Below are 19,988 nucleotides of genomic sequence, written 5' to 3'. Positions count from 1 at the left end.
GTGTGGGGTGTTCCCCACAAGAGGAGCAAGGATGGTAGCAAGGTGTTTAGCAATGTTATAAGTGGCTGAGTTTATGCTACTGACTATGGGTCTGAGTGGGACAGCTTCCTTGTGGATTTTAGGAAGTCCGTAGATGCAGGGTATGGCATCCCCTGGGTAAAGGCGGTGATATGTAAGGCGGTCAATAATTTTGTCCTTTTCAAAGTCTTGAAGGCAAACTATAACTTTCTTTTTGTAGCTGCTTGTGGGGTCTCGCTTTAAGGCTTCGTAGGTATTGTTGTCACTGAGGAGAGTAGTGATCTTTGTATGGTTTTACCAGCTGATAAGGGAAGATGCACCGTGGTCCTAAACACTACAGATTACCATACAAAGATCACTACTCTCCTCAGTGACAACAATACCTACGAAGCCTTAAAGCGAGACCCCACAAGCAGCTACAAAAAGAAAGTTATAGTTTGCCTTCAAGACTTTGAAAAGGACAAAATTATTGACCGCCTTACATATCACCGCCTTTACCCAGGGGATGCCATACCCTGCATCTACGGACTTCCTAAAATCCACAAGGAAGCTGTCCCACTCAGACCCATAGTCAGTAGCATAAACTCAGCCACTTATAACATTGCTAAACACCTTGCTACCATCCTTGCTCCTCTTGTGGGGAACACCCCACACCACATCAAGAACTCCACCGACTTCACCGACAAGGTCCAGAAACTTACCCTGGATCCAGATGAAACCATGGTGTCCTTTGATGTAGTCTCTCTCTTCACTTGCATACCCACCACGGAGGCCGTGGAGACTGTCAGAAAACGACTACAAGAAGACAGCTCCTTGGAGGACAGGACCAACTTCACACCCGATCAGATTTGCACACTGTTAGACCTCTGCCTCACCACTACATATTTCAAATACAACGAAGGCTTTTACAGACAAAAACATGGCTGTGCCATGGGCTCCCCCGTGTCACCTATTGTAGCCAACCTTTACATGGAGGAAGTGGAAAGGAAGGCTCTTGGCTCTTTCAAAGGAAGAGTACCCAGCCACTGGTACAGATATGTGGACGACACCTGGGTCAAAATCAAGACACAAGAAGTGGAATCCTTCACTGCACACATTAACGCTGTGGATAAAAATATCAAGTTCACCAGGGAAGACACAAAGGACAACTGTTTGCCTTTCCTGGACTGCGCTGTGCACATTGAAGAGAACGGCAAACTCAACATCGAAGTTTACCGGAAGCCCACACACACGGACCAGTACCTCCTCTTTGACTCCCATCACCCTTTGGAACACAAACTTGGAGTAATTAGGACCCTACACCACCGGGCAGAACATGTTCCCTCTAAGCCTGAAGGAAAAAAGAAGGAACACACACATGTAAAGGAAGCACTCAAAACGTGCGGCTATCCTAAATGGGCGTTCTTAAAGTCAGCAAAGAGGCACAGAAAAGAAGACCAGACACCAACGAGGGAGGATAAGAAGGACAGACGCAACAACATTGTCATCCCCTATGTAGCCGGTGTATCAGAAAAACTTAGGAGAGTTTTCTCCAAGCATGACATCCCGGTGCATTTCAGACCCAGCAACACGCTCAGACAAAAACTGGTTCACCCGAAAGACAAAACGCCAAAACACAGACTTAACAATGTGGTGTATGCTGTACAGTGCAGCGAGGAATGCCCAGACCTCTACATTGGAGAGACCAAACAGCCACTTCACAAGCGCATGGCACAACACAGAAGAGCCACCTCCACAGGACAAGACTCAGCAGTCCATCTGCATCTTAAGGATAAAGGACACTCTTTCGAGGATGCCAATGTTCACATTTTGGACAGAGAGGACAGATGGTTTGAAAGAGGAGTGAAAGAAGCCATCTATGTCCACTGTGAGCGACCATCTTTGAACAGAGGCGGGGGTTTACGACACCAACTCTCTGCCATTTATAATCCAGTTTTGAGATCCCTTCCCAGACGCCTTAACGCCCACTCACATCCTGGGCCATCTGACCTCAGGAATTCGCATGATAAGGTGGGGCCAGGTTTCACAATGAACACACCCGAAACTCTGGCTGATTGGGACCCACACCCAGTTTCACACCTTGGCTCAGGCGATTAGAAGATCATCAGGGGGTCCTTTTGTCCCTCTGTGGGGGGATACTCCCACTAGGTTTATATCTGGGACTCTCCACCATTTGACCTTAGAACTGAAGAAGCTTCTCGGATGAGAGGTGAAACGTCTTCAAGTAAACTTAAAGAAGTCCAGACGCTTTTCTTTGCAAGCTCCTTTGACTAGAGGTTTTGATGTTCGCCAAAGTCTTTGTCTGTCTGCAGGTTTTGTCAAAAACAAAACTCTTGTTTTTGACTCAAATGTTTGGCCTCTAGACTGTCAGTGTCAAGTAAAGAAATGATTGTGTATACAGGGCTCTGAAACCAAAACCAAATGTTTACCATTGATTTTCTGGATCATTGAAGCATTGCTTGTCTTACATTTCAATTACAGCAAGTAGATATTTCTCAGTGGGCCTCCACATTGTTTGTGCCAGAGTTATTCTCAAAAGTATCAAATGGACCCAGTGGTGGTCAAACGTGATGTTTGGGTGGATTTCTGTTTTAATTAGTTCACTTAAAGCTAGGGATGGGAATCGAGAACTGGTCCTTGTTCCCAGTAGTCAAATGCCTGCCTATTGATCCCGTTTATCAGTTCTTTGGCTGATTTCAGTTTAAGTGTCAAAGGAACAAAATAGTGACGCAGTCTAGAGCATGGATATGGACATTTATTTTTATTGCACAAAAGGACGAAATGGTAAAGTGGAAAACTGCATCCAACTGCATTATGCTGCTAACACAGCTTCGGTTGCCTTGATGCATGCTCAATCATCCAGGTAAGAAATTCCCCAAAAAGTTGATTCTATTCATCTGGACGTAGCGTTTTAAGCGGGAGAAACGTTTTATCACTCATCAAGTGACTTCTTCAGTCAGTTCTTTGAAAGCATCTGCACAGACAGCATGCTAATGCTAAGCTAGCCAAAAACCCCAGCAGCCTAACATCAACTGGTAACAAGCAGCCAGACTGCAGCCTCCTTCATAAAATCTGAATCACTAGTGACCACTTTTTTATGCTGGTTGTCATCTTTGCTTTGTGCGGTCTGCTTTGTATTCTACTAACAGAAAGATCTTAGGCTACGATCACACTGCAGGTCTTAATGCTCAATACCGATTTTTTGATCAAATCCGATTTTTTTGTCTGCTTGTTCACACTACAAATAAAATGCGACAGCAAACGTGCTCTAGTGTGAACGCTCAAAGCGGCCCGCATGCGCAAAAGAAGACATCACACACAACGCGCTCTGTTTAGACCCAGAGCAAACAGTATTGTTTGACTGATGGCCCTTAATATAAAGACTTCGGATTTTACGTTTCCCAATTTTTGCTTTAAGTTATTGTGTTATTTACATAATAATGTAAATAACCTAATAATTATCCTCATTGCTGTTTTAGAGAGGAGCGGTGCTTCAAAGGATAGTTGCAGATTTCTGTCAGAATCTGCAGATTATACAGTACAAATAAAATGTTCACGTTGTCTTCCCAACAGTTTCACTGACATCTACACGGGATGGCCAGGAAGCATTCACGATGTCTTTTCGGGCGCTTCTCCGGCGCTGATAATTAGCGTCTGTCTTGTGTCAGTGACGTAAAAGACGGATTTAATGCGACATGACCGTTCAAACAGCAGTCGCTTTCTAAAACATCGGATATGTATCGGATTCAGTACCACATACAAAAGTGACCCAGATCGGATTTGAAAATATCAGATTTGTGCTGTTCACACTGTCAGACCATGATCGGATATGGGTCGCATAGGGTCAAAAAAATCGGATTTGATGGGCTTTTGCCTGCAGTGTGAATGTAGCCTTAGAGATGCGTGTCCTTATTAGGGATTTGTGTTAGTGTATGGGGTTGTAGCCTCAGATTTATATTGTTAAACGGTGATTATGAGACCGTATGTTTCAGCTATTTACTAACATGAAAGCAATGTAACGCGTAGTATAACGAATTACATTATTTTCATGAGAGTAATTAAGTAACGTACTGCATTCCTTTGCGGAAAGTGTTCTGTGCAACATTGAGTAACGACAACAACACTGGTAACAATAAAGCAGAGAAATAGCATACATGCACAAACTTTTGACCCGAAGCATGCAATTAATTTACATGTATGAAGTTTTTTTTATTGCTGCTTAACAATGGTGCTGACTCTCGTAAGTGAATCAATCTGTGATATCGATAATGGAATCGGACTCACTAAAATCTTATCGATTCCCATCCCTACTTAAAGATTTTGACTCTCTACATGTATTTCTATAATTTTGCACTCAAAAAGTAAGCAAACAAATAAACAAAACAAATTTAGTTGATTTGCAGGTGTGATCACCATGAAAATACATCGCTTTGCTTTCCTCCCAAAATTCTTCTGTTTACAGCTCTCCCACCGCTGCTGTTGCTAGACAAAGACTGACTACAATGCTTGCAATATTGACAAGTAATAACAAACTAATCTGTTGCCATATGGCCTTCTGCTAAACAACAATTAGAGCAGAGGAGCTGAGGGAATCGATTTTTGTAGCCTATGGATGCCAGGATTAAAAATCACATAATGGAAGAAATTCAATTTCAAGTTAAAGGGCAATACAGGCACTAAATGTACACAGCAGGCAGTGATATTAAAAAGCAATCAACACTTTGTGAAATACACCATTTCCCTGGTCTTAAGGATTGAGAGGCAAAAGGTGGCCATTTGGCAGGTGGGGTGACATGCATTAAGCTCAGTAAATAAATAATGTGCAGCTCACAGACAAATATTACATTAATCAGGTGGAAGGTAATCCTTTGGTCAAACATAAACCTGTCTATAGACTTTATAAGATTTCAGAGCAAATGGTAGGCTCTCAAAGCTAAATGTTCGATTAACCCTCTATTACAACCTGTAAATATACGGCCTGATGACTGAAACCATTTAATGTTAGTTAAGGAGGAAAGGAGCTCTAGCACTGATTTGATTTGGCCTCTCTTGTCTGTTGTAATTTTCTAATTGAATTACCCTTTAATTTTCAGTGGCGAGGCCTATCTGACGTTCAGGCTGACCTGTTTTGGACCTGTTTGGTGGGGACCCTGCTGTGCAATTAATCATTCTACATATTTAATTAACTTCATTAAACATGTTTTGGATTGGATGCTTGAGAAGAGTCATGTGATGGAAATGAGATTAGAACATTAGACATCCTTCTTTACTATTTTGTTCTACTCTACCAAGCAAAGAACTACAAATTTCAGAGTCACAGAATGAAAAGTTCACAAAGTAAATCATCTGGCAATGTATGATTTGACATCTACACTGGACACAGCCTTGAATAAAGCAGTCCCTATAGACTCTATGCTAAAATATTAAACCACTTTTATAGCCTGGTAATAAAGAGGTAAAAAAGACTTTCTTTCTTGATCTCTGTAAACACTTTGGCCCCGAGTTCATTGTCTCAGTCATATTTGTATAATACAAAATAAAAAATGATGGAAAAAGGAGGTTTAGCCATGCTATTGCTCATTAGCTAACAACCTGTCACTCACAAGCGATTAGCCAATGAACAAGCAATTTCAGTCAGGCCTGCAACTTCTCATAATATCACGTTTCTTTCATACCAAGATGGCAAAATTAGAAATGTTTATCTTGAAACTCTAAAATGCAAGTTCAGAAACCGACACATAAGGTCACACTAGCTACGTCCATCTTTTCTCCAAAAATTTAAAATAGATAGAAAAAACCCCAAAATAATTTACCTGTTAAGTAACAAACTTTTATGAATAAATGATGTGACATTTTTGATTATCCAATCCAGTTTTGGTCAATATAGCTATTCTTAAAAAAATAACACATAAAGCCAATTTTTTAAGAAGATGGTGCCCTTACAATTAGTGCCACCTCTTGTCATGTAAGTATTTGGGTTACATGAAGACTGTTATTGTGGTTCAAGATACTCACGGTAAGTTACAAATATAATAGAATAGTACTTCAATTTCAACAGGGTAGGGTTTTCTCGAATTGAACACTTAATTTTGTCAACATCTGCAAAACTGTTACAGCACTAAACACCACAACATGTCTACTGTCAATGCCCGCCAGCAGACGTGGTTCTCATCTCTCATCTCTGATGATCTACAACCACTGAGGGAGAGAAGCGTAACACTGCCGTATTTCTTGTGCGCATCATGTAGCCATACTTGTCTGACTGTATTTATGCACTCAAGTAAAGTGCAAGTATGGAAGCACACAATATGAGCCATGTCTTGGAGCATGCTGATGAAAGCTCAATAGCAAAGCAAGCAAGACTAAAATTAGAATGACTCATTCCAAGGTCAAAAACGTCTGTGCTATCAAGTTTAATTCAAACATGAAATAATAACATAAATTTCTTCTACTTCTGTGATTTTGTTAGGCCACAACTAAATAGCTTAGCAAAATAGCCTGAGCGATCACTCTGAACAGATGTTACCAGATATTCATTTCTGACATTTATATTCCCAATTAAGTTCTAATAAATTCAAGACACAATCTCACCAGTTCATGCTGTCAGTCAGGCTATGCGTTCCGCCATCAGTTACGGAATACAAAAACAGAGATAAAATCCTGACAACCATTTTAACTTGGTACTCGCACACATTCTCATACTATTCAAGCATACAGAAAAGATTAATATTACCGCTATGCATTTAGCACGAGTTATTGGAAAAAAGACATTTTCTATAAAAAGCATTACAGAAACTGTCAGACTCTAAGGCACTGTGTTATTCTACCCAGCTAATGGGAGGCAGGATCAATTGGAAAATCAATAGTGAGGTGAATAGGCAGGAAATAATAGTAAGCCAATCAGAGGAGCTTGCTAGAGGATTCTGCAGGTTTGGCAATTGATAGGGCTGGTAAACCATACACTACAGAGAGGGTGGAATGGGCAGTTATTTTTTTTTACCCAATCACCGATGACAAGGGAGGGGGCTTCTGAGACTGATGTGTCCCTGATTGGAGAGCCCTGAGTGAGAGAGAGGGGATTCTGTGCAAACTCAAACATGACATTTCAGACAGAATAAAAACAAGTACAGTTGAACAGAGAGATCATTGAAGAAAGCAAACATGTTTTTCAGAGAGAGAAATAAAATAACATCTGAATGCACCAACATGGCCAATGTGGACAGAACAGCCTGCGAGGTAAAGGGCAGCAGGGTACATGTCTGCTCTGTGCTCTGACCAATTTTTAGAAGCCACACCATCAGTCTACTGACATTTGCCATCACTACCTACCTAGGCAAATGTACTTTTTAAGTATTCATATCTTTTAAAGAAACTAAATTGTAACATTTACGTACATAACAAGATTTTTCTAAGCAGGTTTTCTGGGTTGTGGCTCTGATGCACTAAGAAACAGTCTAACATCCTGAAAAGCACGCTTATTTGCTTTAGACTGGATATAAAAGAAAGACATATTCTCTTGGTCAGAGAAACATTGCCAATGCTAAAGTACGTTAAACCTATATTTCTGTATGTAGCTTCAGTCTTCACTATCCAGCAGGTAGTGTCAAAGGTATTACGCCCATCTATCAGATGCAGCCTATTTTGTCAATTGACAAACCAATAGTCAGGTGATGGGACTGATATAATGCATGAATTAAAAGCAGCATTAAACATGTTAGACAACTGTACAAATGCACCTTCCAGCAACTCCAAAGCTATCATATTAACACACCGTGTCCAGCTGGACACAAAACTAGTTTGCAGTGCTTTGAAAAAGTATTTTCCTCATTTCTGATTTCTTAGTTTTTGACACCTAAATATGTCACAAATGGAGGAAACTGCAGGGAACCTTGCCATGAGTGCCTGGCCTACAAAAATTACTGTGAGAGTGATCAAGAACTCATCCTGGAGCCCAGAACAACATCTGAAGAACTGCAGGCCTCTCTTAAGGTCAGTGCTGATGACCGGACAAAATTTTGTTTGATCATCTGAAACATGTAAGTATGTCAAATATGCAAAAAAAACCAAAAAACCAAACCCTTCAAAACCAGGAAGATGGCACATATTTTCTTTCACAGCACTGTAAATCCAAGAGTTGAGTGGTGTTTGCTGAAATAAGAGTTCAAATGCATTCCAAAACCCACAGTAACTGCTATACACACTGAGCCAAGTAATGGTTAAGAAACACAAAATCTCATCCAGTGCTCATCATTCAAATTTGCACTAAAGTTTGACCTCGTCCTCTGCCTTTCGTTTGTCCTTACTAGCTGTAAGTCCACAGTCAAGTCTAATTTATATAAGTCTTCTAATTTGCATTTGAAGTTTTAGCCAGTAGCCCTGCGCCTTCCCTCCAGTATTCTTCATTGCAACATTGTAAGACATAGTGGGCTGTGTCACATCATTGAATACACATCAAATAAACGTGATACTGATGTGACAGACCATGAACCAGTTATGGTCCAGTTACCGGAACTGGTCCATGCGAAGACGATCTCTGACACATGACACAAACAACTGTGAAGTTGCTGGAAGGTGTATTGCCCCCAGATTCCCAGAATTCCCATCCTTATGTTGGCAGTCCACACACCTAAGGTTTCTCAACAAATGCTAAAGTATATTTCCCAAAATGCTGCACTGTGTCTTTATGAACAGTATCAGATGCATTTATCTGCTTATTCTACTAATTCTAATAATAATAATATTAATAAAAAATACTATATCTACTTCAAGTTATTGTAAATTTGAAATACATTTATGGTTTATTACTACTAGGTTTCATATCTTTTGCTTTGGCCAAGGGGTTTATCAGTAATGATAACAATATACACATAAAGTGTGAATGAAACACGTCTCATTGTATTTTTCCCGAAGCAAAATAAAATGAGACCAGTTTTCCATGAATTTTTCTGGCAGCTGGAAAACTCCCATGAATTGTTGGAAACTGCCACTGAGTTTGAAATCTGGCAATTGAGAAGCTTGGCATTTCACTTCATCCCTGTAAATAAAAAGCTATATCAATGCTAATCATGATAGCAGGGTGCAACCACTGCTCCAAGTTATACCTTTCCTCAAAGGACGTGACTCTATTTGAAGATTCTATTAAGTTCTAAGGAGATAAAATTCAATATTATGATTTCCATGTATTGTTTTATTGGGTTCATTCAATGACTTGAATTGTCTTCACTGTTCACATTTCCATTCTTTCCAAAACTTTGATTAAAATGCCATTATCACAAACAGAAATTGTGGCCAGAGCTAGAAATACAATCCCAGTCGTAATAAGCCAGCTTTCCCTTTACAGTGAGGTCTCGCTGCTTAAAGGCCCTGCTTCCCTTTACCAGAAACAACCAAACGGGTGAAAAAAAGACATGGATGGGTTTATAGAACTTCACATTAAGAGCAACACCTGCAAAGAAAGAGCAGCTGGAGGAAAATGTGACACATTTGAAACTTAAAAGGAAAGCAATGAAATGAGACATCATCTTGCTCAGTCTGTGCAGGACCAATAACCAGACAGCCTCCACATTTTATTTGTCTTCTGTCTGCAGTCTCACGTGACTCACACATGTGTGAAAACAAACAGTATAGTTTCTTTTGCTTGTTCATTTAACATAATTTCAGCCAGATTTCTGAATCTTCTTTTTATTTCATCTTCTTCGGATTAAAAATGTTGTTCTCTTCAACCAATTTGCCAATGACATAATGGCCCGGGACAATTTCAGACTAGAAGCTGATAACTGCACCGGTCTCAGCCACTACCTAGAGCAATGAGGCTGGTTATAGGTCACTGTGTAAAATGGATGTGTGGTATAAGGCATACCCCGCCCTCTCCTTTAGTTTCATATCAGTAATTCCGTCTTTGGACACCAGTTTGTTAAAAACGAGAATCCCAATAACCATGTTAACCTGCCGAAGAGAAGAGGTACAAGATTAAAGCACAGCAAAGACACTTTCATTACTTTCACTGCATGCAGCACTGCTCTGGTGATGGCAGTAATGGAAAGCAATGGTGGTGATGTTCATCATAATGAGACGATGGCAGCAGTATGCATATAAATTAGTCACATCGCACATTAGCTGTACTTAACTGTAGGTTTAGCATTGCAAATACTAAATGGTACCAGGCCAAATATTAATGTCACAAAATGAAGAATGAACGTTAAAAGAAAACTAACACAGACATTATTTTTAATTGAAATGGTACGCTAAAAAAATACATAAAATGTGAGCTCTGCAAAATCAAAGGTGGTGGTTTTTTAATTCATACAGTCTTACTGCCTTGAACATTCGCCCTCTATAAAACTCTCTGGTACAATCCACTCCGATAGTGTTCCGGCGTGTCTGCATATTGCAGAGGTAGCTCTTTATTAGAGAAGCAGCTTGTGGAAAATAAGGACACCCAAACAAGCTGTTCACTTGTGGTGAGGAGAGGCAAATTGGGAAGTGAATCGCCGAAACTGTAGCTAATAGATTTGATTATCAAAACAAGGACGGTGTCACTGCAGTGTGCTTTCTGCTGAAGTTTGTCTGTGATTTAATTCTGGTTTGGGCCAGGGGGGTTAATATAGGTCAGTACAACAACAGCTGGAAGTTTAACATCTTATACGAATTCTACATATATACCTGATATAGCATATGAATATGATTATTAAAACTGCTATTTCTGATGCTAGTACAACTTGGCTTAATTACAGTGGCTAATTACAGTGAACTTTTCCACATTTTGTCACATTACAGCCACAAACAAGAATCAATTTTATTGGAATTCCACGTGAAAGACCAACACAGAGTGGTGTACATGTGAGAAGTGGAACGAAAATCATACATGATTCCAAACATTTTTTACAAATGTGCGTAATTATTCAGCCCCCTGAGTCAATACTTTGTAGAACCACCTTTTGCTGCAATTCCAGCTGCCAGTCTTTTAGGGTCTGTCTCTACCAGCTTTGCACATCTACAGACTGAAATCTTTGCCCATTCTTCTTTGCAAAACAGCTCCAGCTCAGTCAGATTAGATGGACAGCGTTTGTGAACAGCAGTTTTCAGATCTTGCCACAGATTCTCGATTGGATTTAGACACCAGACAGGTCAGGGATAAAGTTATTGAAAAATTTAAAGCAGGCTTAGGCTACAAAAAGATTTCCCAATGAACATCCCATGGAGCACCGTTCAAGCCATCATTCAGAAATGGAAGGAGTATGGCACAACTGTAAACCTACCAAGACAAGGCCGTCCACCTAAACTCACAGGCCGAACAAGGAGAGCGCTGAGCAGAAATGCAGCCAAGAGGCCCATGGTGACTCTGGACGAGCTGCAGAGATCTACAGCTCAGGTGGGGGAAGCTGTCCATAGGACAACTATTAGTCGTGCACTGCACAAAGTTGGCCTTTATGGAAGAGTGGCAAGAAGAAAGCCATTGTTAACAGAAAACCATAAGAAGTCCCGTTTGCAGTTTGCCACAAGCCATGTGGGGACACAGCAAACATGTGGAAGAAGCTGCTCTGGTCAGATGAGACCAAAATGGAACTTTTTGGCCAAAATGCAAAACGCTATGTGTGGCGGAAAACTAACACTGCACATCACTCTGAACACACCATCCCCACTGTCAAATATGGTGGTGGCAGCATCATGCTCTGGGGGTGCTTCTCTTCAGCAGGGACAGGGAAGCTGGTCAGAGTTGATGGGAAGATGGATGGAGCCAAATACAGGGCAATCTTAGAAGAAAACCTCTTGGAGTCTGCAAAAGACTTGAGACTGGGGCGGAGGTTCACTTTCCAGCAGGACGACGACCCTAAACATAAAGCCAGGGCAACAATGGAATGGTTTAAAACAAAACATATCCATGTGTTGGAATGGCCCAGTCAAAGTCCAGATCTAAATCCAATCGAGAATCTGTGGCAAGATCTGAAAACTGCTGTTCACAAACGCTGTCCATCTAATCTGACTGAGCTGGAGCTGTTTTGCAAAGAAGAATGGGCAAGAATTTCAGTCTCACCCAGATTTTACTGGAATTACCTGTAAATTATTATTGTTCTAATGATAAATGTGTATGTGCTGTAAACTAGAAAAAAAAACTATTAAGTTAGGTGGCAGTATTTAGAAAACCATGAATGAAGTAAAGGGAATGATAAAAGGAAAAGGTGGACAAGAACATACTGTGAATATGGACAAAGAAAAATTATGAGAGTAACAGAGGAGGTAAATGACGAAGTAGGAAAGAAAGAAAGAAAAGACAGCAGGAAGCATAAATAACATGAGGTAAAAATATAGAAAGCAGGAAAGGCAAGAAGCAAATGAGGCATAGACAATGAAGCAGAATAAAATTAATAGGAAAATTAATAAACATCAGAGATTATTATGGCAAATAAACAGCCTAGAAAAAAGAAGAGATAGAAAAGAGACAAATCAATACAAGAAAAAAAAAATCCAGGAGGATTAAAGGTGGAAAACAAGAAGATGAAAAAGGGATGAAAAGAAAAAAGGGATTAAAAACTTCATGGAAATATGACAAATGTCAAGGGAGTAAAGAAGGAAGTAAGATAAGAATGGAAGGTAGCAAAAGACAATAAAGAAGACAGGAACTAAAGAGGATGGATTAAGGGCAGGAAAGTGCCATGGATGACACAGAGGAGGAAAGAAAGACTAAGGAGAAAATAAAGACGTGGGGCAGAAAAAGATGAAAAGGAAGCACATTGACAGGGAAATGGAAGAAAAAAAGGAGGGAAGGAAAAAAGGTAAATAATATTAGGGAAGAGCAGGAAAAGGAGGAGGAAGTAAGCATGATAAGAGGAGACAGAAAAAATGAAAGATCAGGGAAAGGGAATATCCAATTGTGCAATGTTTTCAATGTTTTATTTTATGTTACACTGAGATTCCAGCACTAGTCATTGTCCAAAGGTCTAAATGGTGATGTACAGTAAAGCTTAAACACAATAATAATATTATAATATTATTGTCCTGGGTCAATATTTCAATTTTAATTCTGAGTTTCTTTTAATCCTGCACTTTTATCATCTGTTTACAGCACCAGTACCAAGACTGTTAGAATGATTAAAATGTATAGCAACTACTATAATGACTACTAGGTTTAATAAATCATTAAGCAGATACACACATGAAATTGGCACATGATGGGAGCTATAGCTACAGGTTAAACTAATGCACTGAATACAAACATAGACTAAAAAAGGGAGAAGAAATACCAAGACTACGGCTGCAGCAGGTCCCACAAATGCATAGAGAAGACCTCCTTCCAGAGACAGCCAGCAGCTACAAGAAAGAAGCAGGAAAACATGGAGGTTGAGAGAGGGAATTAATGTGGGAGAGATTTGAAGAGAAAGTGCAGGAACATGAAGGGTTTGAATGAGGTGAAAAAGAAGTGAATGATCGATGAGACAGGAAAAAAGAGAGAGGTCAATTACACACAGCAAACAAACCTTCAGCCATGTGTAATACTCTGCCATTAATAGTTAAAGAAGAGGTAGCATACAATGACAGATCTATAGGACAACTTGCTTACTAGCTTGATGTTCCATAACCCTTTGCCTTGGTGAATCCCACTGAGATTGCCACTACTAGAGCAGGGAGACCTGGGAGGAAATAAAAATGGACTTTAACATAGAGATTATGAGGTAGATGACAAGACACATAAAAGGAAGTGAAGAAAAGAATAAACAGGTAATGAAAGGTAAAACAGCAGGAAGGAAGGCACAAAGTAGGCAAGAAAAGGACAGTAACCTGGAAAAGTAAGAAAAAAAAGATATAGGAGGAACTGATGTGAACAATGAGGGAAAAAGGGAAAGGGGATAAAAAAGAAGAGAAGAAAAAAGCAGGAAGCAAATACGGAAGAAAAACAGGATGAACAAGGTGAATAAGCACAAGAAGAAAGAAAGTAAATAAAATTGGTGAGAGAGAAAGCCCACCCCAGCCGAGACACAGGAAACGCTTGCGTATGATGCGATTCCTGAGGCGGCCTGTCACTGCCATGTAGGACTGCCATGCCTCTGTCAGAACCCAGCAGAATGAAGACAAGAAGAAGAAATGAAGCAACGCAGCAATCAGGGTGCATAAGATCTGAAACAACAGGTGAAGACAGGAAACAAGTATGAAGAGACTTTATTCATTAATACATACTCTGGCAAAGAACATGACTGTAGTCATATTAGCGACTCTCACTCATATGGCTGCATACAGTAGAATGTCATTTAAAACCTGTCTTGTCATTACACTACCTTTAATTGGCCCCACTGGCTACTACCATTCACTAGGGAAGAGTTTGGCTTACCTTATTCCGTGTCTGCGTCTGTCCAATGAGAATAAGAGCATTGGACGAGATAATGGAGAGGCAGAAGTTAATAAGGATGACTGAACGCTCAGACCGGATGTACCTGCAGGAGGATGAAAGAGACACCTATGAGTGAAACTAGCAGTCAGACCTACGGAAAAGATCGGGGCATCAACTTCAAGGCTTTCTCCAGATGCTGTGATATTTTCCTACCACAGCACCAAATACTAATTCAGGATGTTCTATAATGCCAGTTTATTAACATCTTTGGATTGTGGGAGGAAACACATGCAGACAGAGAGAGAGCAGACAAACTCCACACAGAAGAAACACAGCTGACTAGCAGGACTCGAACCCAGATACTCTCACTGTGACATAACAGTGCTAGCCCTAAATCTGTCAAGCAGAAATCTGTTACAGTGTCACTGTATTGTTCCAACAACAGAACATATTAAGAGGGATGCAAAGATTCTAGACATATAGTGATCTTCAAAATAACAATCTGGTTCCAAGTGCAAAGACTTTTTTTTGTATATTCTGTTTTTAGCTGTCTGTTCCCTTTTTTTCCCCTGGGGGACACAAGTAAGTAATAATAATTCTGAAATATATATCAGGTGTTAATACATATCTGTCACTGATATGTAAATGATGTTTTATTTGCTCATATACTGATAACAGTCAATAAGGCCAATATCAGCCGATACCAATATTGAGGTAATATGTCAGTGCATCTGTAAGAGGCGATTCTTAATGCTGACTTTTTCAAACCAAGTTTGAAGCAAACTGTAAAACTCTCCTCAGCGTATGACTGAAGGCCTATTTGACAGAGTTTGTTCAAATTATCTTTAATTATTATTTAATTTTATTATTATTTTTAGCGTGCACGCATGAAACGTTTTTCATACTATAATAGGATATTTCAACAGTGTAAAACCAGTCTGACATATATATATATATATGTATATGTATGTGTGTGTGTATACATATAGTGTATATTTTGGGTTAAATTCATTCTACAATTTACATTAATTTTCCAGAATACACTGAACATGCTTTTTGTGCAAGATTCACTGAGGTAAGAAAACTTTTATTTTTCATGCTGCATACAGTAGAATGTCATTTAAAACCAGTCTTGTCATTACACTACCTGTAATTGGCCCAACTGGCCACTACCATTCACTAGAGAAGACTTTGGAAAGTAGTTGATGGTAATCAGCATGCGAAATAGGTTGCAAAGAGGTATACAGTGCTTCACTGAAAAAGGGTGCTTTAGTTGCTAACAGATTGCCATGGTTACCTGTCCTGTGCTTGGAAGACTCTGACTTGTCTGCAAACATTCACAAACTACTCATTGAGCGGTAGCGGAAAGAAAGAGAGCAAAAAGTGCGATGCAAACCAAAAATAGTTTTTTTTTTGTTCAGCTGTAGTCAAAACAAGTGCAGAGCAGAGAGGTTTTTGGTGTAGCAGCCTCTGGTTTCACTTGCATACAGTCAGTCTCCAGCAAAAAAATGACCAGCTGCTTGGGGAATACACTTTTTCCCTAGAGGACTCCAAAAAGTCAGTATGGATAAAAAAACAAAAAAAAACAAAACCAGAATTAGGTGTTATATCACATTTCAGCTGCTTAGCCAATTAGTCCTCTGGTAAAAGAAAAACATGGTATATATTTTGTGACTTCAAAAATAGGAAAGATACAAAGAAATGCAAAGTTTGCTGTGGTACATGATAGCAAAGCTCACGTTTTTTCAGTTTCTAAACTTCAAAAGGGGAAAACTAGAACTCTTTGTTGTTCTATACCTCCACCAACTGGTTCAGGTACAGTTTACATCCATTTCTGTCCAGACTCATAGATCAAGAGACTTAAGGATTTGATAGGATGGCACCATTACTCTCCCCATTCAGTATCTAAACAAATGTGAAATATAGGCTCGGTTTTAATGAGACGCTCTCTTTAGGCTTGGGTATCGTCAACCTGATTCAATGCGATCCTCGATTTCGCTTCGATTCAATTTAATTCAATTTTGACTCAGACAGTCAGGAATATTATAATTATGATCATTTATCAGTACATATCCATATTTTTATATCTAAGTATATAAAAAAAAAAACTGACACTTGTGAGACTTCATCAGAGGTTTAAACATCACAGCAGATGCTTTTGTGTCAAAGTAACAGAGGATGAAACAGAAAAATATGAAGGAAATTTTCTTGGCCTGGCTTTTTATAGCAGATAACCGCCTTAAAAATATTCTGCAGTAGATCAAAAACTGAAAAAAAACCAAAAAAACATTAAACGACATATGAACATGTTGCTGAGGTGAAGCAGAGCAAAGTTGAAGAGGTTTTAATTACACAGCTAAGTGTTTTGCAGTTTGGCATAATTTATAAAAGTTTCAATTTCTTCGGTACTGAACAGCAGAAATTAGGTTTTCTTGCGGGAAGACAAGAAAAAAACTGTGGCCGATAACACTGTACACTACGGTAGTTTGGTGCTTAGTAAGCAACCAATTAATAGCGACAGAGATAGAAAATAGAGATTCTTGATGGTAAACTGGTCTTGAAGTATACTGAGAGAAAGAGCTGTGAAACAAGAGTGATTTTATTATGGTGTGAGCAAAACTGCCAAAGTAAGAGGGCACTTTTTACTATGCCTTTCAAACGTGAAGCGTAGTTTTGGTCTTCTTTTGTTGCTGATTCAAAAACCTGCAGCTTCAGAATCTGTGAGATGATGGCATGTCCGCGTACGTGCCGTGGATCTCGTTTTGTGTTTACATGTTTGAGCGGAATCCGTGTACCTGCTATTTTGGCTTTTTGGTGGTTGTTGAAATAGTTTTGTGAGCTTTACGCTGAGATTCTGGCGTTTCTGACATAATACATTTATATTTAAAAACCAAATCAGGATTTAATGAATGGATATTGCATTATTCAAACTAAAATCAATTTGAATCAGGAAAAAGCCACCGCTAGTTCTCACGACTCATCGAGTGATGCTACTAACCTGCCAACCGGTGGCATGCAGTCTGACGACGTCACATTTTAGGACGTGCTCGGATTGCTTTGAACCCTGGGCGAGCATGTACTAAAAAATACCTGGTATCAGGTGCTATGACCTAATGGGAAACTCTGAAAACTGTGGCGATCCAAGTAGTTACTAATGGAAAAGGTACTGTAGGTACAGCTTTGGAAAGCAGAAGATTTTACATTCTCAATCTACACTGTTACATTAGATTTTGGCTCTACTGCTTATTTAAGAGCTTTTAATAATTTTGTAGGCTTTTTAATAAAATGAAACACAATCTTTGAAAATCTTAAAACCAGCAGAAAGCATGCTTTCAGTAGCACTGTCCTTTTGTCCTTGATAGATTTAAGTCAGATGGTTCATATCCTCCCACCTGATGAGCTGCTAGTCTGTTGTTAACACTTCCTCCTCACATTAATCACAGCCCTGTGCTAATATTTTTAATGCAAGCTGTAATATCTCACCTCCAGACAGACACATAGATGATGATGAGTAGCAGCAATGTCAGTGAAGACACTCCACAGCCTACAATCAGTGTCACAGACGGGAGTTGTGTCTTATCCATGTTCTGCAAATAAAAGGAAGGAGGACAAAAAAGAAAAATGTGAAATAGAATCAAGATCTATTCCACTTTATCTGATAAAGTGAAAAGTGAATAATGAAAAAGCCCATTGCTGCAAACAAAGTCAGAGGGACTCGTCAGTGGGGTCTTGCAGATCTGTTGTGTGCACAGAATTTGACAAGAGCTGACAGCAGAAAAGAAAAATCCATGTTGGCTTGATTTGTTGAGTTTTCACCTCCTAACTGGGTCATCCAGAGTCCATTTTCCTGTTGTTAGGTAAATGTGTAAGCCAATACATTAAAGAGCCACTATCTATATTAAATTTATATGTAATATGGATGGATTTAGTTTTTATCATGTGTAACTCTAGCTAATAAAGCACCAGCACACAAAAAAACATTAAACTAGGACTGTGCGATATGACGAAATATATTGGATGACGAAAATAAAACATCTACCGTTTAATATTATTGGCTATCATTTGTTTGGTGGTGTCACAAAATCCACTGTTTATGGAAATATTTTTTCATCATTTCAGAGAATACCAGCATGACCAGTGAAGGTGAGGTAGAACCAGGCAGCTTGAAACAGAAAGACCAGTCAAAACAAATTGAGGACCTTATTCCTAAACGAGGGGCTACCTCTGTAGCATGGATCTGGTTTGGTTATGAAAAGTCTGACATGGACAAGAAAACTTTACTATGCAAACTATGCCGCAAACAGGTCCCCACAACAGACTCCAACACAACAAACCTCTTCTATCATCTACGCAAGAATCATGTGAAAGAGTATGGAGAGAGTTTACGGATGAGGAGCAAAAAAGAGCGCTGAAAATAATCCTTAGACTCAAACATTAGAACAGGCTTTTCCCCGCACCACGCCGTTTAATAAATACTCATATATAGTTTCATGCATCAGTCAAAACACTCGACTCCAGGTACACGAGGCCCAGCTGAAAACACTTCACACAAGTCAAGTTGCCTGAGATTCACAGAATTTACAGAAAATGCTCTATTTTGTGATATATATTGTTATCAGGATGAGATTTTGGTCATATCGCACCGCCTTACTTTGAGCCTGGTTTAATGGCTGCACAGGATAAGATTAGTAGAGGTGTAGAGTAGAGATGGCACGATACCACTTTTTTATGTCCGAAACCGATACCGATATCATAAATTTGGATATCTGCCGATACCGATATGAATCCGATAGTGTATTTTTTAATCAATAAAACGTTTTTTTAATATCTTGCTGCATTTTGTATAAGTTTACACTCAAGTTTAAATAAATAACAACACTAAAGCTATTCTGTTATACCTGTATGTAAAAAATACACTGCGCCCAAAATATTTCATAGTTCAGCAAAACCAATCAATCTAATAAACTTAAACCTACTCCATCCTCCCTATTCTGGTATTTTAAAGAGTACTTAGCAGAAATATTAAGCAACCTAACTAATAGGGTTGCAAACTCCCAGCAAAAAAAAAATAGGGAACCACCCCCCACCTCATGATGCTTAATCGATGTAATCAAATTTAATTTGATACAGGGGGAAAAATGCACAGAAATAAATTATTTTTCAAGAATAATTAAATAGATTCAACATCTTTCTTCAACAGAATTGCAGACTGCACAGATGGTGCCTTCCCAAAGGAAAAAGTACTATAGCTTACTAGGGTATATTAGACTTAACAGTTACTATATACAGTAATGGACTACTATATATTTTACATCAGATTAAAACTTTGGGTGTAAGATTCAGATAATTATTTATTAAAAGCTAGACATTTTAAATGAGAATAAGAAAGAAAAGTATGTCTTTGTGCCCCCTTTTCCCTGTTCATGCCCTATCGGCCCCCCTGGCTAAACTTTGCTAGATCCGCCCCTGCACAGTTACCAGCTATGTAGAAAAAGATCCTGGTGTAGAAAGTAATATTAAATAAATTCTAACAACAGCTGATCAAGCTTAATAGTGCTGCTGTTGTTCAACCGCTGGTTTCCTCTTTCTGGTGAGAAGTGGGCCAAAAACTAAGAAGAGAGACGGACTCCCGACAGAAAAGCCGATC

General features: G+C 39.3%; 1 protein-coding gene across 15 annotated transcripts in view; it reads right to left on the bottom strand.

Annotated features, from left to right (window-relative positions):
* Nucleotides 1-19,988, bottom strand: part of adgrb1a (adhesion G protein-coupled receptor B1a) — a 209,588-nt gene that overhangs the window by 24,234 nt on the left and 165,366 nt on the right. For 11 of the 15 annotated variants that reach the window (XM_084942996.1, XM_084942983.1, XM_084942982.1 and 8 more), the window contains 6 exons: nucleotides 17,825-17,928; nucleotides 14,342-14,444; nucleotides 13,980-14,130; nucleotides 13,577-13,646; nucleotides 13,260-13,326; nucleotides 9,878-9,963 (listed from right to left, as the gene is read on the bottom strand). In XM_084942996.1, coding sequence (XP_084799122.1) covers nucleotides 9,878-9,963; nucleotides 13,260-13,326; nucleotides 13,577-13,646; nucleotides 13,980-14,130; nucleotides 14,342-14,444; nucleotides 17,825-17,928 — 581 coding nt within the window. Of the gene's footprint in view, nucleotides 1-6,609; nucleotides 6,631-7,018; nucleotides 7,079-9,877; nucleotides 9,964-13,259; nucleotides 13,327-13,576; nucleotides 13,647-13,979; nucleotides 14,131-14,341; nucleotides 14,445-17,824; nucleotides 17,929-19,988 lie in introns of all 15 variants that reach the window. The other 4 variants (XM_084942987.1, XM_084942988.1, XM_084942989.1 and 1 more) reach the window with 2 other exon arrangements.

Source organism: Perissodus microlepis, chromosome 11 (assembly GCF_051167445.1).
Source record: "Perissodus microlepis isolate ML-2025 ecotype Zambia chromosome 11, ASM5116744v1, whole genome shotgun sequence".
NCBI lineage: Eukaryota > Metazoa > Chordata > Actinopteri > Cichliformes > Cichlidae > Perissodus > Perissodus microlepis.
This window is presented reverse-complemented; position numbering and strand designations above follow the sequence as displayed.